We start from the raw sequence: 24,849 nt of genomic DNA, 5'->3' as shown, positions 1-24,849 counted from the left end.
TTGGAATAGTTTTAGCGGTCAGGCTGCCTGGGAGATACCGCAGTGTTTCGTGAAGAATGGGTAGAAAAGGAAAAGCCCTTTTCGTACAAAAGTTTTTTGTTGCTTGACGGGCAGGGTGGTTTTTTTCAACCTATGAAGAAATCATAGGAAGCTTTGCTGTTGAAGCATAAGCACAGGTCTCCTTTAAGACGTGAAAATAAAATTCTGTGAGCCGAACTGTTTCTAGCAGTAGTCTCCTATTTACTTGTTTGGGATCGTTTTAATACGCGTTTTGTCTAAATGGCTCAAAACTGTTCAGAAGACCTGCACTAAATGAGGCCTGCCTGGATTATTTTTTTCCCCTCACAATTTCTGCCTTTTGTTTAGATTGCAGCAAAAATTGGAGGAGATGCTGGCACATCAATGAATTCAAACGACTACGGTTATGGAGGACAAAAAAGACCTCTTGAGGATGGAGGTATGCATTCGTTGCTGCTGCATTTATTTTTGTTTGGTATGGCCACGGTGCCAGAAAGATACAGGTGTTTTTTTTTTGTTTGTGAGGTTTTTTCCCATAGTATAGCATAAAAACATTTTGTTCCCTTTATAGATCATGACATGCTTTTTCATTTTCAGTTTAATGGGGAAATTTGTTTTAAACCATTGTGCTCTAACCTGAAGTGAATGTAAGCCTGTTCTAAAAAATCTTAAACCTGGTTTAAATGCTCTAAAAAGGAAAATATATGTGGGGGGGTGGGCAGATAAGTCAATGGTTGAGAAACACACAGGTATGTCATTTAAATCTTATGTTGTTGTGTAGGACTGATTAGTTTGTAAACTACAAGCAAATAAGGAAGTGCTCACTCCTTAAATTTGACGTTTCAAGTAAAAGTATTAATGCATTTCATTGTAAAAGCATAGGACTTTAAAAAAAGACAGGAAAGAAAATTTTCTACCTTGTAGACACTTGCCTAGTCTAATATTTAAGCCAATAGCATGTGTGAACCCTGATAAGATCATACTTGAATCTTCGAATTTGTTGCAGCTTTTTGGATTTGTCTTACACTGCAGTAAAGTTTTCTTCTGAGATGTGTGTGTGTCATCTTCTGTCTCTAAGTAGCCAGTTTGAACTTAACAGGGTTTGATATGGTTAATATAGATGAAAAATCCTGGCTAAATTGTGGAAAAAAATCTCTGAGCTTGTTGAAATGTTTTCATAGGTCTCACAAAAGAGCAATGCCTTTTTTTCCTTTAAGAGGATTGAAACTCAGTCTACAGAATGTAACTAAGGCTTTATATCAGGAGTTCTTGTGTCCTGTAATAAAGGGGTTTTTTTCTATTAAAGGTGAGGTTTTTAATATACAAAAATGAGCTAATGATGCTTCAGATGATATATGTAATGTATTCTTTTTATTTTATGTGTAGATGGCTCTTGGACAAGTCCGAGCAGTACAACACACTGGGAGGGAATGCCCTCTCCTTTTAAAGGCAGGAATTTTTATTTATTACCTGTGTTTAGTATGTAAACATGACATAAACTAGTGGATCTTTCTGGATTGACACAAATATTTCTTGGAATATGTGTCTGAGTTTTTGCTGCACATAAATTATGGTGGTTCATATAACCTTTATTTTGGGGTGGGAAGGAAGCATCTGAAGTCTTATCTTTTCAGATACAGGTTGATTATGCCTTTTGTTCCTTTACTGTACAGAAAGGATTTGGATGATAGTGATGTAGTTGCTTTGAATCTGCTTTTTTTTGAAGTTTTATGCTATGAAATGCTTGATATTTGGATAGGAATTTCATATTGGACATCCAGAATTAGATTGCATTGCCATGTGATACTGTTGTATTTTCAGATGTTTGATCTAGATTTGTGGTCATTGTCAGAATTTTTTTTTCTTTAAATCATTGTTGATTTTTGTATGGATTTGGTTTTCTTTTTCTTTTTTACAATAGAAGCATCATTAGCTTGAGCAATCAACAGAGCTAAACTTTGTTCCTTGTCTTAGTTAAGTTTCAGTGGCTGGGTATCTGAGCAACCTACAGTGTGTTCTGAAAACTGCCTTTTGTTAAACTACTGAATAGATACATGGAAAAACCTAACATCTTTTCAGCTATACTAACCAAGTGCTGAGTGTTCGTGAGACTCTCTTCTTTTATTCAGATGGTCAACTCCCTGAAATTGGAGGAAAAAAAAGAAAGAAAAAGGAAAAAAAAAGGAAAGGGGGACTAAAATACACTGGAAAGTTACAATTCACACTAAAAGGTGTAAACATTTCTTGAATTTCTTGGCAGAAAAATTAAAAAAATCTTAATTTTGCAGATCAACCAGATGCTAAGAAAGTTGCTCCTCAGAATGACTGTAAGTAATTTTTACTTTGTTGCCAAAAAAACCCTAAACAAGTGTAACATTGTCAGAACAAGAAACAGTGTTCTGGTAGGTGATAACTTGAATCAGTAAGATCAAAGTAATGGCTGGGGGTTTATGTCTTACTTTCTTGAAGCAGTGTGAGTCTGCTTTGTAAAACTGACAAAGTTGTTAGGAACAGTTGAGAATCTTTTTAGCTGTTTCTAAATCTCTTGATAACTTCTTAAAAAGTCCACTGAGACAAAAGTTGGTACAGTTAAGTTTTATTATCAAAGGAGAAGTTTAGCTGTAAATCAAACCACTTGTTTGAATTTAATTTTAACAATATTTATTTATAGCTTTTGGGAATCAGCTACCACCGATGCATCAGCAGCAAAGGTAAGAGTTACGCAGCCTCTTAAATAGTTTTCCTTTTTACTGAAAGGAAGTAGTTTCAAGAAATTTTTCTGAAAAGGGGGTATCGATGCATAAAGCAATTACTCTGTGTGATATGTTGAAATTTTAGCTTCACATCCGAAGCCAAACACTTAGAATGCATCTATATTGCTGTCTCAATTCTTTTTCTTCGCAGCCTAGGCTGTGCATCAAGCTTAGTAAAAGGAAAATGTGTTGTTGGTTTTTAGTACCTGAGTGTAGGTAGCATTACCAAAGTTGGAAGGAAGTCTGAAGGGGAAAAGGTTGATGCTATTTTGTAAACAGAAAGGAAAGCTACCGACTTTTGAAAAACCAACCAACAGACTTAGCACAACATATTACAACATAGCTACATTTGCTACTACTTAGTAGTTTTCTCTGCTTATTTCTTCTCTAAACAACACATCCAACTATTATTCTTATGCATTGGCTGGTTTTGATAGATGAGATGTGAAATTGGTGTATCTTCAGCACACTTTGGATATACAGATGAAACTGAAAATGCTACAATGGCCTCTTCTGTACGCCACATCTGCTGGTAGTGGAGAGGACTAAGGAAAACTTTGATTCATATTATACTTTAACATTTTGTGTTTACTTTTGTGTATCGCCAGTTTACTTAGTACTGTGCTTGCATGACTACGTTGTAAAGTTAATGGGATGCAAGTAAGCCAAGGTGATAGAGGGAGCAGTAGCATTCTTTAGTTTAATGGGAGGATATATCTAAATTCAATGCCAGTATGGTCTCTGAATGGCAGTTGTCTTTTGTTTGATTTAACATTCTCTGTAGATCTGTGATGACAGAGGAGTACAAAGTTCCAGATGGAATGGTTGGATTCAGTAAGTAGTATGGATGTGGTGTTCTAGTATAGTGAGGGATGTTAGCAGAAGCTGTTAATATAAATAATTTTTCTGTATTTTCTTTCTTCAAGTAATTGGCAGAGGTGGAGAGCAGATCTCACGCATACAGCAGGAGTCTGGCTGTAAAATACAGATTGCACCTGGTAACTATGTGTGGGGGTTTTTTTCTTTATTTTGGTGGGGGGTTTTGGTAGAAAGTTCAGAAGGCTGATAACTTGCTTCTAATTGGTTGCATCATTATTTAAGGTATATTTTAATGCTTTGTACTAATTGCAATTGCCACAGTCTAAAGAAACGCAACATGTTGTGATGCACTGATTTTTCTACTTCAGTGAAGTTCCAGTAGTTTGCATATTATGTTTAATTTAATGATCTCTTTCTGACTTAACACTGCTGATAAATTGGTTTTATTTTATGATTGTAGATAGTGGAGGCCTGCCTGAAAGGTCATGTATGTTAACTGGAACACCAGAGTCTGTTCAGTAAGTAAAACAAATTTTGCATGTTCATATGTAACTGCAACACACTTAATTTCTTAGATCTAAATACAGTATCTGGATAGTATGCTTATAATATTATGCATTTTATTCTATTGAAGAGGCAGTCTGGTGACAATTATATGTATATATGAAAAAAAGCCCTGAACCTGCAGTCAGTTCTCTCAGCATACCTGGAGTTTTAAGACAAAAATATGGAACTTCAACTTTGTCAAGTCCAAATCTTGTTGTAGATAGATGTTAACCATGTGCTGTTTTCAGCTTGAGAATGAAATATGTGAATATGTACTAAAAAGAAATGTATGCTGAAAAGAAACTCATTATTAACCAGAAATCGGAAGATAACAGGGAAAATGTGGGAAATCAGTAATACGTAACAATAGGAGTTACTCTAAAGCCCAGCCCATCAGAGTTCTTAAATGTCTTTGATATAATGAATGTATAAAACAAGGTAACCAAAAGTTACAAAAATTATGTCTATGTAATACCTATCAGCAAAGTAACTTTTCCCTTCCCATGTTTAGGGAAGAGGATGATAGCAATCAAAATGTTTGGGTGGGTTTTTTTTTTAAAAAAAAAAATTTTTTGCTGGCACAGAGGTGTTGTAACCACCTGAAGATCAGCTTACCCTGGCTTTGCTAGGAAAGAGCTTAGGTGTAGTGTATTTGTATTACATTACCTCATTTGTGTTAGCTGCTCCCACTTCATGTTTGCAGGTAAGGCCTGCAGCTACATTTTTTCCTTTGGGAAAGTAACGTGGCATTCTTCTCTTATGTTGCAGCCAAGCAGGCTGCTGTTCGTGAAGTCATCCCTTTATGGGAATTTTCTAATTATAGTTTATTCTGCTTACATATTAGAGGGAAGAGTTTTTAACTGGTGTTAGTGCTGTAATCATGATTTAACTCATGGCAACTTATTTACATGTGTGGTGAATATATATATACTTGCTTTTGTCCACTGTTGTGGTAACGGTTACAAGTACAAATGTCATTACTTTGCATGCTGAATCAAGCAGCAGCTATCATGGTACGTGGTGTTAAAGCTATAGATTTATTTTACAGTCTGGGTTGTGTTGCCTTTTTATAAAACTTAACATAAAATAGATCTGCCTTAAGATTGGCTGTTAGTAAAGAAAAATTACTGTCGAATGAGAGGTTACATGAATTATTACTGAAATTAAGCAAAGTTAGAAAAAGCTTTCTGTCCGGTGATTTTTTTTTTATTTTGTTAATACACAAAAAAGGTACATTTTAATGATTCCAAATCTTCTCACTAATGTGCATTTTTAATATATATATATTATTTTAAAGGACCAGGTTTCCATGTTCTGTTCTGGATTAAGGTTTAATCTATGTAACTATTCAGGGATGATGGTCATGATTGAGGAGGTAGCTTTTACTTAACACATGTTTGGTGAAGAACCCCCTTTTGTATTCTGACATGAGGGTGTTTTTAGGTTTACTACATTATCTTGCAGTTAGTCCCTTGAGTTACTGTTACAGATTTACTGAGTTTGCCTCATATTTCTTTGTGATAGTAATTATATTTCTTCTGCAGAAACTTTTGAAATCAAAAAGATAAAAATTTCCAAGCAGAAAAGATTGGGCTAGTGATACTTGTGGGAATAAGTGTGTTTATAAATGTATATATTCCTTCACAGATCAGCAAAAAGATTACTTGATCAGATAGTTGAAAAGGGAAGACCTGCACCTGGCTTTCATCATGGTGATGGACCTGGAAATGCAGTCCAAGAAATTATGATTCCAGCAAGTAAAGCAGGATTAGTTATTGGAAAAGGTGGAGAGACAATTAAACAGTTACAGGTATATATGTATCTTCTTTTAAATGTGGCAATACCAAATTTGGATTTGAGTGGGTATTAACCTCCCTTCTGTCAAACAGGAGCGGGCAGGTGTCAAAATGGTCATGATTCAAGACGGTCCACAGAACACTGGTGCAGACAAGCCCCTTAGGATAACTGGAGATCCTTATAAAGTTCAAGTAAGGAGTCTATCAGAACTCAGAGCATTTTTAATCTATTCTGATGTTGCAGTACCTAAATGAACTTTCATTTTTCTTTTAGCAAGCCAAGGAAATGGTGCTGGAGTTAATTCGTGATCAAGGTGGCTTTAGAGAGGTGCGCAACGAATATGGGTCAAGAATAGGAGGAAATGAAGGGATAGACGTAAGCATGGTTGAAAAACTTGTTCACTGTATTTTGAGATGTTAACATTAAAATGTTAAGCTGGGTAATACCACTGAGAGCTCTTAAACAGATTCCAAAAGTGATTGTGGCATGTAAGTATTACTTGGTCATTACTGAAATCATGGCTAAATGGTGTGCCGTATTCACTTTACATTACCAGCTGTTCTGAACAGTTTCAGCAAGCTGGGAGTATTTTATCAAAAGAAATAAACTTTATGACTAAGTTGTTATAGAAATTGGAGTTTGGCCTTTACAGAAGGATATTTAAGTCCACTTACTATGCAAGTCATGAGCTCTTAACTGTTCATCAGAGGTGAGGCTGAATGTTTCATCTGCTGGAATCCACATTTTAACCATTTTTGATCATGAGAAGCATAATATCCACTGGAATTGCTACCGCTATGAGAACTTGCAGTGCACTGGATCTCTGGTTCTGTTGCTTTCCAGTATTTGCTAGGCTTGTGACTTGATACTAAAAAATTCATGCTTCAAAAAGCCTGAAGTGGCATAGGGCTGTCCCTGGTTTACCATTCTAATGTGATCCTTTAATTGTGTGAATTTGGTAGGAATATTTGCATCATTGACATCTTGAAATGTTTTTTTTTAAGGTTCCAATACCAAGATTTGCTGTAGGTATTGTTATTGGAAGAAATGGAGAGATGATAAAAAAGATACAGAATGATGCTGGTGTTAGGATCCAATTTAAGCCAGGTTGGTAATATGTCCGTAAGTTTCTGTGAATTGTGTGTAAATTTACTGGATTACATATACTGGAATAGTTCATTTTTATTCCAGATGATGGAACAACTCCAGATAGAATAGCCCAAATCACAGGGCCTCCTGACAGATGTCAGCATGCTGCAGAAATTATTACAGATCTCCTTCGAAGTGTCCAGGTTGGGTAATATGTTGTTTACCATCTAACATTACATCTAAGAATGAATGTGTAACTAAATTTCATGGTTCTATTTGAATCTATTTCAATGTTCAGTCTGGAATATGAATGTTTCCTTTTACAGTTACGGTTTTGCAAGTGTCAAGACAATAATGATAATACTGATTCGAAGTCATGGCAGTTCTTGATCTGGCTGGTTTTAGAGCTGCTTATTCTGTGGTCTTATATTAGTAGCTGATAACGCTGTTGCTTTTGGTTGTAATCAGTGTTTGAGAGATGGATTAAATGCTCTGTTGTGAGATGAGCACCACTGCTGCATTTACACAAGGCAGACAAATTATCTTTGTATGTGTGAAACTTCCTGCTTTTTTCTATATTCTTCATCTTTCACATGCAGAGCTGTACAGAAGATCTTTTAAAATGTAATTTTGGTCTTCTGGAAAAAATACTACTTTAACTATCCCAACTATCTGAGTAGTGATTAATTTTTAATTTTTTTTCCTAACAAATGATGTGATGTAACCACTTGGCATTAATAATTTGTTTGCAATAATTTTTATGGAACATGCTGATTTGTTGCTTTTTTTTTTAGGCTGGTAACCCTGGTGGGCCAGGACCTGGTGGTCGAGGAAGGGGTAGAGGCCAAGGCAACTGGAACATGGGGCCTCCGGGTGGATTACAGGAATTCAATTTTATTGTTCCCACGGGCAAAACTGGATTAATCATTGGCAAAGGCAATATATCTTACATATATGTGTATCTATATGTAGTTTCAGCTTTTCTGTTTGTACAAATAGCTACACTAGAGAGATGTTTCAAGAGAAGGCTTTGCAAATAGTTTCATGTATGGTAGAGCATAGTACTGCTAAATCGTAATACTCCTAATATTCTTTTCAGAATTTCCTGACCAAAACACATACACCGGTGGCTAAAAGTCAAGAACCAAATAACTTGTCTAACCCATTTTTAAAAATAAGTACAGAGTTACGTTGGTAGTGTGTGTTAGGTTCTTGGGTGATGTATCTTCTCATTAACTTCCGGTTGATAGTACTTGATTAGCCTAGTGTTATTGCATCTGTAACTCACTTTTAAAACAGTTTTCACATACTCCAGTGAAGATCTTTTACTGTGGAATCCTGTAACAATTTCTTGTGTGTGTTAAAATAATTCTCAAAGAATTTTTTTTTTTTCCAAAAAAAATAACTAAATGAAACATTTGAGTTATTTTAATCTTTTGTTTGTAGTGTGTTTTCCAGACACAACAAATAGGCTGATGTAGTACAGTTCTTGACCTGGGAAACGGATTTTATTGTTTGGGGTCTTTTTTAAATGTCAAATGATTGTTGTTTTGCAAATTTTGTGCCTACTAATGATACAAGTAACTTCTCAGGATACTATAAGAAGAGGAACTAGTTTAGGGAATTTAACTTTCTGGTTTTAGTGCACTACAAAAAACGTGGACTTCACCATCTGGTCAGCTTCTGGGGTTTTTTATCATGTTTGCCTACTGCTTTATAGGGAGGTTAGGCTTTAAGGTTGCATTCACGGATAACCGTGGATATCAGTTGTTGTTCATGGCTAATTTTACGTCTTTACATGAATGGAAAAAAACCAGACAACACTGCAGGAATTCTGTGTTCTTTCTGAGTAGCAATACTGTGGTCTTGAATTTAAAAAATAATTTATTTTTACTAGTTCACTGCAATCAAAGCTCTATACTGCAAAGAGGAGGAGGTTTGGTTTTTTAATTGGTGTTAGAATGTTCTTGTGTGGCTCGTAAGAATAGGTGTCTTTCCACTTTATCTTCAGCATCCATGACTTTCTCTGATTTGAATCTTGGTATTTTCACTTTAATGCATGTCATAAAAGCTATTTGTTGCATTGTAGGTGGTGAAACTATTAAAAGTATAAGCCAGCAATCTGGTGCTAGAATAGAACTTCAGAGAAATCCTCCACCTAATGCGGATCCAAACATGAAGATGTTTACTATCCGTGGAACACCCCAGCAAATAGATTATGCACGACAACTTATAGAAGAAAAGATTGGAGTGAGTGTATAACTGTATTTTGGTTTACTATGATAATTAAACAGAATAGGAAGCAAGTCTTCTTTGTGGAGACTTTTCTTGCATTTCACTTCCAAATTACTTAATCAGGTAACAAATTGATAATAAATAGTAATCTAGGTTTAAAGTAATGTAAACATAATTTGATATGTACCAAAAGAAGCAGAAACCTGAAATAGAAAGAAACAGTTGCTATCTTCAATGTAATACTGTCTATTTTTTAATGACGTGTTTTTGAACATGCCCACTTTGTGCGTAATGAAAAATTTGAAAACTTCAAAGATATCCTTTATATTCTTAAAGCTATGAAACTGTTGCTTGGTTTTTCAGTTTCAGGATGTTTTTAGGTGGAGTTCTAATGCAAGTTTATACCCTTTAATCCACTGCACTTTTGTTTGCATGCATATGCATGTAACAAAATTTACTACCCATTTCTTCTACCTGATCTTATGCACAGGTTTTTATTTTAAAATACTGATAGTCTTGGTTTAGTTTGTGGTTTTTATTGCGACTTGTGGAAGAAATTCATGTTTATTTGTAAAATTCTTTATTTTCTCAAGAAGGAACTGAAATGCAGCTTTTTAGTTGTTGCTACTACCATGGATGTTTTAAAATCTCTTCTTTAACCAGCCAAAAGCCTAATTAATCTTCAAAAAGACTGTTTTCTCCAGGGAAATGTCTGTATTAAAACAATCAAACCTTTTAGGTTATATTCTAAAGTGTTTATGCTTCTAAACTGCTAAAAAGTACAGAACTTAAAGGATTATTTTCATCTGTGTGCTACTCTTGTTACAGGGTCCAGTAAATCCATTGGGTCCACCTGTTCCCCATGGACCCCATGGTGTTGTTCCTGGCCCACATGGACCTCCTGGGCCACCAGGTCCTGGTGCTCCCATGGGACCATATAATCCAGCTCCTTATAACCCAGGGCCTCCTGGCCCTGCACCTCAGTAAGTATTGCTTCATCTAACTTCCTTTTTTGTAAGATGATTCTGGGACTGGCTTTCATTGTGTGTGTACAACATGATCTTTTGTAGTGGTCCCCCAGCTCCGTATGCTCCACAAGGATGGGGAAATGCTTATCCACACTGGCAGCCACCAAATCCACCAGATCCAGGTAAGAAATGTCACCTTTGTACTGTAGTGTGTGTATACTTGAGTAGATCAATTTTGTCCTTACCAAGTATATATGCTTCACAGTGTGCTTGTGTTAACGCTGGTAAATCTGAAAAAGCTGTTCTTCAGGCTTCTCTTCACTGATTGTCAGTTTATGTATGTTTTACCCTTCCCACATGCTGCTTGTGAGATGCTGAAATTCAGTTACAGTTGGAATATGCTTCTTACTAAACATGACTGATACTGCATCCCAATTTGATACTTTTTGCAAGATTCTCGGTTAATTGATCTTGTGCAAATCTGTTAATCTTTCTTGCAGTGCATGTTTTTACGTGAAGTACTTCACTGAGGATGTGTTTTAAGTTAATGACCTTGTATTTTGTTCTAGATGATACCCCTTTAAAATCTCAGTGATTCTGACTTTGCAGGTTTTATGCTATTTTATATATTTTTAGCTTTTTTTGACCTATATGAGGATTGTTTTTCATAGTCTGAAACAATACATTTTGTTTAGTCCTTCTTGAGGGATAAAGCTTCGGTTGAACTGTTTTTTACAGTAAAACTAGTTAGGATTGTGTATTTTGAGCTTTTGCTTACTATAGTTTTGTATTTTCTTCTGAAACCCATTTTTGTAGAATATGTTTCTTCTGCTTGTTTATCTTTGTCAAGACTGGGAGTTTTTGCTTAACTACAACTTCCCAAAGTTGTAGTATCCTGCTTTTCTTTAAGTTACGTCCTTTGGTTGGACTAGAGCATATGGGGAAGCAGAACTGCAGTCACAAAAAGCATGGTAAGGCTAGATGCTCGGGTCAGTTCTGCCTCATTTGTTTGAGGTAGACTTTCTTCAGAATTTCAGCCAAAAGATCTCAATTTCATTCTTGTTATAAATGGAATAAATATTTTCTGATAGTGACTGGTCCTGACACAAGCTTTATTAGTGAAAAAAGGGAGGGCTTTGGAGGATGTTAAAAAAATCTACAGAGAATTCTATTCACGTTCAGCTCTTCTATATATCCTTTCTTGGCAAAGAACCATCTCTGGTTTCATTTCCCAGACTTGTATAAAAGGTAGCTCTGCATGCATTCAGTTAATTACTTAAAAATGCTTATTGTCATTATTTATAAATACAGTGATTCAAAGTGACTTGACTTGAAATCTCATCATACCAGAAGTCTCATTTAATCCAAAACCACTGCCAAAAAGTTGCAGCCTCTTTCATGCCACCTTTTTTTTTTTTTTTTTTTTTTTTTTTTTTTTTTTTTTTTTTTTTTTTTTTTTAATAAAAGTGACTTACCTGCCTAGAGATCTGTAAGGAAAGTGGCACTCATCTTGATGTCATCTTGGTGATGATTTTATAAGCATTTTTCAAATAAGTGTTCCTTTTAAAAACCTGATTACGTTTCCCTATGCGCAGTTGAAGTTGGGTATTTCTTTTGATTAACATTTATTTGATGCATTTTGTGCAGTTTTCCACTTAGTTGCTCATTTCAGTGTTAATAAATGGGTTATTTTAGTATTTTTTTCAGAGGTGCTTTCTCCAGAACCATGCTTGCCTCTTGTCACGTGAAAGTGGAGCTAGTTACTACAGTCAGATTTCTTTGGAAATTTAATGAATCCTGCTGTGTGCTCTTCTATTCTAAAGAAGTAGCTTCTAAGGGGAAGGAGGGGGGGAACCAAGCAATGGCTTATTTGGTATTTGCAGGTAACCTTAGAATATAGTACGTGCTAGTTTAAATCCACTGTTGTTGATGGAAGTAGTGTAATTTAAAAAGGAAACAGTGTGTTAAAATAGATTTCTGTATGCTGGTACTACTGTGTGCATTTTAAATGGCTACATCCAACTTTAATGCTAGATGAAATACTTGCAAGAAATTTGTGGTGTTATGCATTTCTTCTCCCTGACTGCCTTTTTCAGGGGATTTCATTTTTCTCTTCCATTAGTCACTGCCTTACCTATTTTGGGGAGAGAGGTGGGAATATACTTCCATTCCCATGTATAATTATTCTAAAGTATCAGTTTTGTCTGTCCTTAACTGAAGTTTTCTTCCGAGTTGGCTGTATTTATTTGCAGATGTTTTTATTCTTAAAGGATGCAAATAATATTAAGGGATGCTGGTTGTGGTATAGAACATTATGTTCTCCAATAGTAGATGTGCAGTTTTTGTGTATTGCTGATCTGGTAATATAATCAATCTCTGTTATCCAGCAAGAATAAGCCATTCCTAAAGGCTATGTGTGGAAAAACAGATAAATGAGGCTCTAGGAAGCAGCGTTGCTGGCCTTCCTAGGTGTAGTTAAAAATAAGAAAAGCATGGAAATAGCTGCAGAAGATGCAAATGTTACTGCTATTTGTTATACTAAAAAATTGTAAGTAAACAGTGATGCTTTGTAGCCATGTATGGGGATTCAGGTTCTTTAAAATACATGTGTTTCTGTATTCTACCGTTACCTTAAAGTTTAACTGACAAGCATTGCAAGTACATAGTAAGATTTTCATTCTTCTATTTCAGAAATACGTATTTGGCATGCCTCCTTCACCTGTACCAGTGTCACTAGTGTGAGGTTATAACAAAAGTAAAACCACTGAAATTGTTTGGTGCTAGAATGATTCATTGTTGCTACTGTTTAGTAACGTGACTGTTGAAGTAAACTTGAAAATCTGTTTCTTTTTGTCACATTTAAAAATTAGTAAATGGCATTGTGGTAAGGGTTCTAGAATGATATTCTCATCAGCTCAATGGAAGTATACTTTGTACAGTGCACTTGTCGAAACCTGATTGAAAGTTTGTGCTGGGAAGGGAAGATACTTAGAGGATGTACATGGTTATTTGCTTTAGATTTTTCCTTGGAGAAAAATATAAGTGCTTAGAACACAGTTAATTGAGGACAGCATTCTGTTCATAGTACTTCTATAAACACTTCTGTTTTGTTTCTATAGGTAAGCCAGGAACAGATCCCAATTCAGCAGCGTGGGCAGCTTATTATGCTCACTACTATCAGCAGCAAGCACAGCCACCACCGGCAGCCCCTCCTGGTGGACCAGCTACAACCCAAACTAATGGACAAGGTAGCTGTCCAATAAAACTTCAAAGTAAAACTTAACAAAAAAAAAAAGTTATAAATTTCTCACTGCTGGTGGTGTGGATGCCCCATATTTTTTTTTGTTGTCTTCATATATTGGGTAAATTTATTTTAAAGTAGCTAGTTTTCTTGGTAAAATATTGCTTACAGCCTTTAACATTGCTTTTCCTAATTTCAGTAGTAATAAGGGTAAATTATTTGTCATATACACCACAGAGAATTTTGCTTCAACGTGGGCTGATTTAATTAACATCTACATAGTGCAGTCATAAGTAAAAATAAAATGAGCCAAATTGTTGACTGTCATTTGCTTAAACAGTTGCATCACTGCTAGTGATTTTAGGGCAATTGTAGTATTTAGTTGTATTTGTATAATTGTTGTGCCTGGATAATGCTTACCACTTAAATTTAGGTAGTATTTTGTACTGTGAGTGGTAGTGGTGTGCATTTATAGGATCTTGAAAACATGCTAAACATTGCTTTGTTTCTTCATGGTGTCTTTTAATAATAGTTTATATTTGTAGTACCTTCTACCACAGAGGTTTATAGTGTCAGATTGAGTGATGTCGTTTGGGATTGTTACTGAAAAATTAATTTGATTTTTTTGTAAATTGTTCTGTGTATGAAACTAAAAAAACTGTCGTTATATTTTGACTATTTTTAATATAATTCAGGAGATCAGCCAAATCCAGCACCAGCAGGGCAGGTTGACTATACCAAGGCCTGGGAGGAGTACTACAAAAAAATGGGTACGTGTGTAGGCTTTTCTGTTGTTCCATAGTAGAATGTTTTAGGAGACTTGGCATATCTCATTTGGTGAGATGGGGTTTTTACCCCCCAAAAAATAAAAATGCATAATCTATGTGTCTTCTGAACCATTTACTGCTAAAGGCCCTGAACTCTGCAGAAAAACAAACTTTAAAATTTGTGTATAAGGCATTTACTTGTACTCATGCTAGTAATCAGCTTTGCAAAAATACTTCATACTCAATATATCTGATCATTGGGAAACAACATCTTCTAAATATTTTAGTCTGAGTATTTCTGAAGTATATTTTTAAAGTATATTTAGTAAGTTCTAGAGTTCAGCTTCAATCTGCTTTACGAAGCTGTGTTGTTCTTGTTCAATATTTGTTTCATAATGCTCTTAAGATTACTTTTTTTCCTACAACTTGCTTTCGGTGTTCCAAGTTATTAGAGCATCGTAACTAGCTTTCATTTATACCACACCCTTTTTTAAATAGTATTTGCTTTGCAGCACTTAAGAACTGTGTTTAAACTGCAGGTTATACGTTGTTGCTAGCTTTTTCAAAATACTTTGCTTGAGCTGACTTACCAAACTGAAATGTATTTGCTTGTTAAGTTGATGGCTTCATCATTTCCTGAATAAGGAGAGAATATGTTGTCTTGACACACTGGCAGAAGGTGCCTGTATCTTTTAAATCACAGTAATGTCTTGCAGGACAGTGTGTTGTCCACAGTGTTCTCCCATGGATATTCTAGTTGATTTAAATGAGTATACTGAGGACTAGTGGGCTTCTTGCTTTCTCTGGTATCTCTGTTTGACCAGACATATAGCAGCATCCAGTTTGTATTTTTTGTTGGTTGGTGTGGGTGGGAGTGTTTGGTCAGGTTTTTTCCCCTCTTCCAACTGCATCCTGTTTTCTTCATGGAATATTAAAAAGCATTTGGAGTTAAGATGAATAGCGTATTTAATTTCTTAATCTTATCAGCCTTCTACCAGGTTGATCTCAAATGATTTGCCAAGACATCATTACCTTTATTCTTCTTCATTTTGGCACAGCGTAAGTGATGAAATGAAACAGAAAATATATAATAATGATTTACTTCAAGGATTGTGTATCAGACTAAGAAAATTGCAACAGCATCTCAAACACATGATTTTTAAGATGCTGATAGGCCTTCCCATTTATCCTTTTCATGTTTCATGTAACTACTTGTTTTCAGTTTACTGTCTCTGTTAGTTCAGCTACCATTCTTCAGTGCAAAACTGTAGAGGGTTTTCACTGCCTTTTTAAGAATAATGCAATTTGTTTGCAGGGACTTTGCTGTCTTTCTAATTTTCTGTCTCTGGGAAGCAAAGTCTGGCTTGCACTACTTTTGTATTTGCTCTGACTAAATAATAGCTATTTATAAGGTGTCAGGATAGAGTTTCTGGGAGCAAGTCCAAGAGTGTGAACCCCCCAAAAAAACATTGGGAGATGTCAGGATTGCTCTTAAAATGCAAAATTACAAAAAAAAAAAAAAAAAAAAAAGACAAGACAAGAATCAAGTAGGAAGAAAAAGAAAAGGGAAGTTCTGATATTCATTCCTTTTTCTAGTTCAAATCCAGTTCTTTGCCTGCAGGAGAACTGTTGATGTCTGGACCTGTATAATTCGACTGTGTAAATCATGAGAACTTTTTGCTTCTACAGAAGATCCACTTAGAAAAGAACTGACCAAGTGAGGTTGAAGAGCAGAGAATTCACTTGGAGTTGTTTTAGTGCTAAATGAGGTTGTTTTTCCCAACCTCCTTAACAACATTAGAAAGTAGTAGATCAGATGAACACTAAGGCTGTCCATCAACAAGTTATTGTGGTCTCCAGGTGTTCAAATACAGCTACTACTGTTCGTGCTTCGTACAGTAATGTAATGCTTCTGTTCCCATTAACTTGTGCAAAAGGGGAAAGGTAGGAATTGCAAGTCACTCATTCTGACTTTTTTTCAGATTTTTCACAGCACAGATGATTGCACAAACAGCTGTGTTACAGAGCTGAACTGAAACTTGGGACTTGCTGAGCCCAAGCAGTTTTATTTTTACTGCTGAAGAAAACTACTCGATAATATGTGGCAAGCTTACAAGGGTGACAGTACTGAGCTGAATAAATGTGATACTGCAGTTGGTGCTCTGGATTTTCTCGCACATTGTTAACTATGAGTGCACTGAAAAATTGCGTGGTCTGAAAACTAAAGGACAATCCTCAGTATTCCCATCAAAACCATAATACTGTACTCCAAACTGGCTTCCTACTGGTGCGATATGACTTGGCTTATTATCACAGAGAACATTTCCCGATTTTTTTTCAGTGTATAGAATAGTCACTTGAAAATAACGTGTTTCCAACTTGCAAATATAGTGGCAAAGTCAGTCTCGCTTTTCAGACTTGTTTTGGTCAGGGGCTGTGGCTTTAAGTAGCAAATACAGTTAAAAATAAGACCAAAAAGCTAGTAAAATACTCCTGCACACTGGTATGTTACTGTACATGGATCTTGTAGGTGACCAGACCATCTTATTTGCTGGGTACCCTACTTGGTAAAGACAGAAAACTTGTTTTAAATGTCCCTTGAGTATTACCAGTTAACAAGACAGTTTAGCTTTTGAAGACATATAGATGCTGTTATCTTCCATTGGCAACAGAGTCTTTTTATGTTTATTTTTACCAACAAGAGCCGAAATAAAGATTTGCATAACTGGGCCCTAAAAATCTCCCAAGGGTAGGGGTTCCTTCTAAACATTAAGTCATATCTTAGTAAATTATTTTTATGTCACCATAGGAGTTTGTAAATTGATAATTTGAAATAATGTAATATATTGTGGTCTTGATTTATATGTAAGGAATTCCATAATAAATATTGGAACTGTTCTTTAAGGATTCCTCAGCTTTGTAATGAGAAAAAGGACAAAGAACAGTTTTCTCTTACTAGAATCACCATTGATGATTTGAGGAGTGGAAGAACTGTATAAAAATATGGCGTTCTCTTTCTTAGCCTTCCTGAATGAGGAGGTATTCTGTGTTTCTTGTATTTCCTTTGTTTATACGTAGTTTATCAATCTTGTTAGTGTTCCAGTTGAATCTGGATATCGATGAGCATGTAGTGTTTCATGCAGTTCTGTACACTGAAAGGAAGTTTTGACTAAACTGCTGAATTCCATGTGTAGGTTCAGAATTGCTTGCAGTACTTAGTAAGGGAATGATGCAGCTGAAATACTTTGAATTTGTACTGACATGTTTCAGGACAGAAGTCCAGTTTGACATCTTTCAGTAGATGTTAAACTTCCTATATTTGATTTATCATTTGAATTTCAACACTGCCTTGGGATAGCTGGCTGAATGTCAGAATAATCTTGGGTTATAATGCACAAAAAAATGCCCTAGCTCTTCCACTCAGCTGTACTGACAGCTATAATACAGCTAAATAATTTGTAAGTAGAATTAGTATCTCATAAATTAATAGCGAACTTGCAAAAAGTGTATCCTGGGATAATTTGTAACCATACTAAAAGTCATTTTGGTTAAACTAATTGATCAGAAGTGTAAATTCAGCTTTTAAGATTAGAAGACATTTAAGTAAGTTTATCTAGGAAAAACAATTGCTTTACTGTATAACACAAAAAGCGATGGAGAGGTTCTTTTTAATGTATCTCCAGTGTAAGTGGAAAAACTATCTAAGTTGTATAGAGGGTTGGAAGGTGAACGATTGTATTTTGAAGAAGTCTAGGATAGTGCTTTGCCAAATGTTCAGATTCTCTGCTCACACTTAATGTTTTTAAGAGCATTGGGAGATTATGTATGTAAGAGGAGTGTGGATAGCTAATACTCTGTGTGGATTTTCTGTGTTAAATAAAGTATTTGACAAACAAAACCAACCTTCTATCTGATCCCCTAGACAGTTCATAGAATCTTCAATACTCATGTTCCCCAGAAGGTTGTGCAGTGGTCTTGTATCCAAATAAAAGGTGAGGTGGCTTCAAGTAGGATTGAAAGCTTTTAAGCCCTCACCGTGTAGAAGCTGCCTTTTTTTGTGATAGCAGAACAGAAAATCAGGCGCATGTGGAATTGTACAGGGCGTAGGCTTGTATTTTGCTTGGATTTTTTGGTATGGTATGATTGGATGTGCTGGTTTGTTTTGGTTTTTTTTTCTCTAGGATACTAGAATCTTGGGAGAGTGATAGTTTTTTGATAGTGTTATAATTCTGACTGTAAAATTTAATTTGAGAAAATAACTCAATGTAGATCATAAAAATGTATCACAGTAGTATTGTTTCTGTTTTGGAAGTTCAAGAAACTTAAAGCACTTCATATAAAACTCTTCTGTCTGGATGCATGCAGGTGTATGAGGACAGATGACTGGATAGAGGATAGAGTGTTGTTCTGCTGTGATAGGAACATTCTGCTGTGATAACTGCAAAAATACCTTTCACATAAGATTGTGAAGATGATAGTGATAGTAAGTGGAGTGTTTGATGTTTCTGAAATAAGAGAAGGGGAAAAAGAAGCTGTCTGTTACAAACCTTTGGAAGAACAGCATGACAGGTCCTACAAAGTTGGCTGTAATTATTTTTTTTTATATACACTAAAGATTCCTTGTGTGTTAGTCTATCACCTTTCTAGAGTTTTTAAGCTGCAAGTTGATATTCTTGGAAAGACTGGTTGTTCCCGGCTGTAAATCTGGGAGTGTGTGTACACACATGTATATACACGCTGTTTTTTCTAGAGGAGTGGAACTTAAGCAGAAGTTGAAAGGAGAGGTTTCAGCACTCTGTTCTGTGGTGGAGTAAATGCTGACAGAAATTATGCTGGTTTTGAAAAATGTAGTCTGCAGTAGCCTAGCAACTATATTAAGGAGGCCAGAACTGGGAGAGAGATAAAGTCAGTCAGTCTAGGTGGAGTACAAGAAGTAATCTTGCTTGTTGGCCTGTGTTTTAAATTTAAGTCATACCGGTTGTTAGGTCAGTTTAGGTCAGCAGGCTTTGAAGACTTTTGCTCTGGAACATAATTCAAGAGGTGGAAAAAACATTCTTTGTGGTTCCTCAGTTTTGTGTTACATGGGAATTATTACATTAAAATAATAGTATAAGTGGTTAGGTAAAAAAAGCAGCCACAAGATTATTCAACAGCTTTGTTAGGGATACTGCAAGAAGCTAGGTGAGTTTCTTAGGCAGTGCGATTTTGAAATTTTCTCATTTCTATTGCAACAACAAAGCTGTGTAATTCTAATTACTTGTAGGTCAAGCAGTTCCTGCCCCTGCTGGGGCTCCGCCAGGTGGTCAGCCGGATTACAGTGCAGCATGGGCTGAGTACTACAGGCAGCAGGCAGCATATTATGCCCAGACAAGTCCACAGGGAATGCCACAACATCCTCCGGCACCACAGGTATAAAGTTTAAGTGATTTTTGGCTGGCTTCCATTTCAGTGGTTACAGATAGTTTTTTGCATGTCTCCTGCTTTCTTACCTTTGGAGTATGCATCTTTTTTCTAGCGAAATAACTATCACAATAATTAATAGATGACTTTGTTTACCTGATAACTTGAGTTCTGTTATCTATCCATATGTTTGGTGATTATGGTTTTTTTTAAAAAAAAAAAAAAAACAAAAAACTTTCTCCTCCCAGGGTTTTGAAAACCATGCAAGAAGCCACCACCATTTACATTAACCAATTTTTCTTTCTTAAAGGCTTCACTCCTGAGTTAGCTCGGTTTAAAGGATTTTCTTTAACTTTTTGTGTATCTCTTATGTATCTCTTCTGCACAGGGCCAATAATAAGAAGTGGACAATACAGTATTTGCTTCATTGTGTGGGGGAAAAAACCTTTGTTAAATGTATGGATGCAGACGCCTTGATGAAGATCTTAATTTTGTTTGGTTAAAAAAAATAGTGTTTTTGAAAATGTACAAAATATCTATCACTACTGATAGGAGGTAATATTTCTGTGTAGAAATGAAAAATGGTTTGTTTTTAGTATTAGTGTAGATGTACACATTCCAGCAAATGTATTTGCAATTATGTGGTCAATGCTTTGTGATATAAATGTACTTTTTCAATGTATACTTTATCACTTTTAAAATGCTTGTTTTGTGCTTTACAATAAATAATATGAAACCTCCTGTGTCGGTAAGTTGGATATGTGGGTATGTAAAGAATTATAGGAATGATTTACAACGCTGAATCAAGGTACCTGTACACAAATGAGACTTTTTTTTTTTTCCCCCCATGAAACCTTGTTGAGTTTAAAAACTTGTCGTTAGCATGTTTTTCCCCTCTTGCAGAATAGTTGTAGATGGAGGATCTCTTTCATTCATTGTATTTTGCTGCCTAGCACCAGTAATCTTGATACCTTAATTTTCTTCCTATTTGATTAAAACTGCATGTGTTTAAGAAGGTGATCTTTTGGCATACTTCCATTGCATTAACAGTGAAATTTCCTTTTACACGTGACCACTGTTTCAGACCTGTGCAGCTGCTATAACAGATAACTTTTGTTCTTAATTGAGTACTTCAAAACTGTTCCTGTGTAACTTCTTTATGGATTTTTTCAGTCCTAAGACTTATTTTAAGTGTAATGTGCTTAAGCCTTCAGTTTAAAGTAGTCCACTTCAAAATTTAGTGTAGTAAAGTTTGATGTGGTATGCATAGTAGTTACAAAAATTGCATCTGTCCTTAAAACGCTGTTTTGTTTGAGTGGTGGGGAGTGGTTGAGAACTTCCTGTAGAGCAGATAACTTCTGTTTTTGTAAATACTCAAGTATTTGAATCAATTGATTATTTTTTTATATATATACTTGAAACTTCTTATTGCTCTAATGCTCATACTAAAAATCTGATTCTCTTGAAATCCTGTGTTTGCTCTTTGCATATTTATTGGCTCTTTGCATATATTAGACTACATGCAATACAGTCTGTCTTGCCATTGTCTGTTGAAGTGCAGGTTTGATCCAGCCAGTATAGAACTAGCTCTATAGGGGTGAGGAGGACTGTGCTGTGTATCATCCTTGATTGTTCCTTCAAGGAGCATTGCACTGTAAGTACATCAGAATGACAAATTGATGAACTGCAACAGTATCTTTTTGTCAATGTTCCACATAATGAAAATGCCGTACTTGTGTGACTATTATGTTGGAATACAGTGCTGGTATCTTAGGAAATCATAATTGCTTCTTAATTCAGAAACATAGGTTTGCATATACTTATACATACACATAATATGATTTTTTCGGTAAGTATTCCTGAAACGTTTAGCAATAGCTAAAGAAAATCATGTTTCTGTTTATCTGAGTAATAGTTCTTTTCATTAGTACTCCTGAGACAGCTGTATCAGTGTTTTAAAGTGTGCATATCGTAACATTGAAGTCTTTGGAACCACTTGTTAGACAGAAGTTGTCTTTGTCTTCAGATAGTTTGCAGTTATGTAGTGATGTAGGTATGTTTTAAATAATTCTATAACTGTTACTTGCTTTATCTTTTGGGACACCGTATTGTTGCTTTGAGAATAAATTTTTTAGGGTGGCTGCACAGAGGAGTAAAAGGTTAAGGCTTGAAAACTGAAGTAGTTTATTCAGGTAATTAGCAATGTATGTATTGTGCTGTAGAAATAGAAGGAATTATTTTTATCCCTTTTAAAATTAGGAATTATTCTGGTAGCTTAAAGGCTAGGACAGTGTTTGCTGTCTTTAGTGTAGGGTATGAAGTTTAATAGTTCACATATTTTGCATGGTATTTGTAGATAACCTTATAGAATGGTGCATTTATTATGTACTAAACTGAGCAAAATTAAAGTCACTGGATTCTTTATCATTCACAAAATGGAGGCTGTTGATTTTGATTCATTTAAAGTATAAAATCTTTATTAATTGCAAACAGTGCAATTATTTATACTTCACAGTGCCTTCCCAGACCTTCCACCTTAGGTTCTGCTGCAAAAAAGCAACAGGTAAGCACAACCTAAGGAAGTATATAAATTAATATATTTCAGTACATTAATGTTGTCCCTGTGAGATCTTTGTGGTTGTGTATTGAAAAGCAATCTGCTGCTTCCCCAAATGCATTGTTATTCACGGTTCCATTTCAGTGGAAAGTCTTAAGTTTTTAAACAACTGTTTATATTTCTAGGTAAACATGTATTTTCTTTCTTTTTTTTTTTTTTTTTTAAGAACAGATGAGTAGATTGCAGTAATTACACTTGATCAGAATAAGTGATTTTTATTATTTTTCTTCATAGCTAATTGTTGCAATTTAAAGAATCAAAACCTTTTAAATATGCAGGAATTACTTTGGTTAGAAACGTCAACAGCCTTCACAAATGTTTTTTTATAATAGGGCACTATTCCTACTTAAACCCATGAGACCTAAATATAAAGAATATGACTTCTTGTTGTTATCACTGAACTTGATAACTTGTCTTACAGTTACAGTCTGTTAGTGGAATTTTTAGATAACTAACTTTGCTGATTCCTACTTGACGTGGTAGGAAGAAATTCTGGAATTTCAGAGATTAGTATGTTTTAACTGAAAAAGCATGTGCACCAATTAAATGTTAACAGTACAGCAAATAATATTTTATCTATATAGCAGTCAGTGTATCCTGTTTTCTTGATACTTTAACTGAATTGCTGTATATTTTGATAGTTTAAAATGTTTGTATGTCTTATAGATGGTCTGGTACAGGTTTTTGTTTCAGGTTTTTGTTGGGTTTTTTTTGCTTAACATAAAGCAGCATCTATTTGATTTTTGTTGATTATTCTGTTTCTAAAATGTGCTGCTCCTCTTTCAAAAGTCCTGCTTATCTGTACATCAAAGAAAAATATTCAAAAATACTGCCTTCATTTTCACACACAGTGCTGAAGATGCTGCAAGCACCAAATCATAGCTCATAGAATCAGGTCCTGAGATAGTTACTACCAGTAAAGAGGAATCCTTTGAGTGTATGCCATTGGTGAGCCGATGAGCATGGACCATAGAAGGGCTCCATGTAGAAGGTAAAATTGGCAAAAACATAACAGATTTGAAATGTATCCCATACATGATGGTGTAGGGTATGATTTTTGTTTTGATCACTTTTCATTCTTTAAAGTATAATTTGTTTGACCATAAATGTTCCATAATCTGTTAAGTTTTTTAAACTGTGATTTAATAATATAAACCATCTAAGTTATATTCTAAACAGTCAAGCTTAGATATATTGAATTTTTGAACTAAATTAGTAGTTGTGCTTCAGTTTTTCAAGGCGCTTAATATTTCATCTGTAGTGTAATATGTAACTTCATTTTTGATGTGAGAAAAGGTTAGGTGTGTACCATTTGGATTTTGATACTGTGAATTTAGTGTTGGGCAAGTCATTTGTTCAATTCCTTTTACCTGACTCTTCTTCTTCAACTGTTGTTCCTAAAATGTCTTGAGTAGTCTTTCAGTAAATTTAGCCAGTGGGAGGAGATAGAAGCCAGTTTATTGGAATGTTGCTAGAGTGTGGACGATGAGATGTTCTTGTGTGTAGCATTTGAGGTGTATTGACTTCCAGCTTTCTCACTGCTGGGTTTACAGGCATGCTGTTTTGTCCTAAGCATAGTGTTTATTTGTCAACTCTGTCTCCAAAGTCATAGTTCTTGGGAGAAGAGAAAATAGACTATTGGAGTTACCCTGATGCAAAATGGTAACTGGACTGCCTTAGAAATGTAATGCACTTGTCCAAAAGGTGTCTTCCCAACGTTTCCTGCTTTTTCTTTTCCCCTCCCCTTAGAGTCCATTCAAATTAAGCAGAATGTGAAGAGTATGAAAAGTGTAAAAAGGAAGCATAATGTTCAAAGTAGGAAAAGCATTTTCATATCTCTCTCTGCAGCCTATTCTTTAATAGGACACAAAATAAAATGTCAGGTGGATAATCTTCAGTCTACCTTGATCAAAAGTCATCTATTTAAGTTGTCTGGGCAGACAGGATCATTATTCACTTGCACAGCCTGTCTTGAAGTATTTCATCTTTTTACTAGTAGTATTTTATTGGATGATGGAAACTGTTTCTTCCCTGTTCTCTTCCAAAGTAATGTTTAAGTTTTCCATTGCATGCTAAAAACTTCTTATTTTGCTTTTTTTTCTGGAAGTGGGGGGAGGAAGGGAGGACTGGGCTTTTTCAGCAAGCATACAGTTGACAGGATTCCCTCTTCCCTAGTAATAGCTTATAAAACTCCTATGTATGCACAAATATTTCTCTTACGTGCATGTGAAATGCCTTTTCGTCCTGAGAAAAGTGTTCTCTGCAGAAACTACCCGTGTGTAAAAAGAAGATTGGCTTTAAAAGGCAACTGTGATGGGAACAGTGTCTTAGGGAGATGCAGCTTGGACTTGAGGTAAATTGAATGCTTTACAAAAATGTGGTTTTGAGCTTGCATTGACATTGTATGTAATATGGGTACACGTTAACTGTATAATGTTTTTTGTATGGTTTTTCTCAATAAATGTAAACTGATGGATAATAATAGCAATGTTTTTGTCTTTTTTTATGCTTCTATCCCTGCCTTTATTAGTTTGAAATAACAGCTTCAGAGGAAAGATACTGCAGCAACTAGTACTTCTGTGAATGAACATCACCCACA

General features: G+C 35.3%; 1 protein-coding gene across 5 annotated transcripts in view; it reads left to right on the top strand.

Moving 5' to 3' along the window:
- The window catches only part of FUBP1 (far upstream element binding protein 1), a 37,353-nt gene that overhangs the window by 1,005 nt on the left and 11,499 nt on the right, over positions 1 to 24,849 (top strand). Inside the window, exons 2-21 of one of the 5 annotated variants that reach the window (XM_080406913.1) lie at positions 367 to 457; positions 1,405 to 1,467; positions 2,307 to 2,345; positions 2,690 to 2,729; positions 3,556 to 3,605; positions 3,698 to 3,769; positions 4,051 to 4,108; positions 5,784 to 5,946; positions 6,026 to 6,124; positions 6,207 to 6,308; positions 6,938 to 7,040; positions 7,125 to 7,225; positions 7,817 to 7,958; positions 9,112 to 9,272; positions 10,086 to 10,240; positions 10,328 to 10,407; positions 13,345 to 13,473; positions 14,162 to 14,236; positions 19,497 to 19,642; positions 22,149 to 24,734. In XM_080406913.1, coding sequence (XP_080263039.1) covers positions 367 to 457; positions 1,405 to 1,467; positions 2,307 to 2,345; positions 2,690 to 2,729; positions 3,556 to 3,605; positions 3,698 to 3,769; positions 4,051 to 4,108; positions 5,784 to 5,946; positions 6,026 to 6,124; positions 6,207 to 6,308; positions 6,938 to 7,040; positions 7,125 to 7,225; positions 7,817 to 7,958; positions 9,112 to 9,272; positions 10,086 to 10,240; positions 10,328 to 10,407; positions 13,345 to 13,473; positions 14,162 to 14,236; positions 19,497 to 19,642; positions 22,149 to 22,211 — 1,932 coding nt within the window. In that variant the 3' untranslated portion in view covers positions 22,212 to 24,734. Of the gene's footprint in view, positions 1 to 366; positions 458 to 1,404; positions 1,468 to 2,306; positions 2,346 to 2,689; positions 2,730 to 3,555; positions 3,606 to 3,697; positions 3,770 to 4,050; positions 4,109 to 5,783; positions 5,947 to 6,025; positions 6,125 to 6,206; positions 6,309 to 6,937; positions 7,041 to 7,124; positions 7,226 to 7,816; positions 7,959 to 9,111; positions 9,273 to 10,085; positions 10,241 to 10,327; positions 10,408 to 13,344; positions 13,474 to 14,161; positions 14,237 to 19,496; positions 19,643 to 20,021; positions 20,374 to 22,148; positions 24,735 to 24,849 lie in introns of those variants that run through there. The other 4 variants (XM_080406912.1, XM_080406910.1, XM_080406911.1 and 1 more) reach the window with 4 other exon arrangements.

The sequence above is a fragment of the Falco punctatus genome, assembly GCF_963210335.1.
Source record: "Falco punctatus genome assembly, chromosome: 11".
NCBI lineage: Eukaryota > Metazoa > Chordata > Aves > Falconiformes > Falconidae > Falco > Falco punctatus.
The sequence above is the reverse complement of the archived record's forward strand: the minus strand, read 5'-3'. Positions and strand labels throughout refer to the sequence as shown.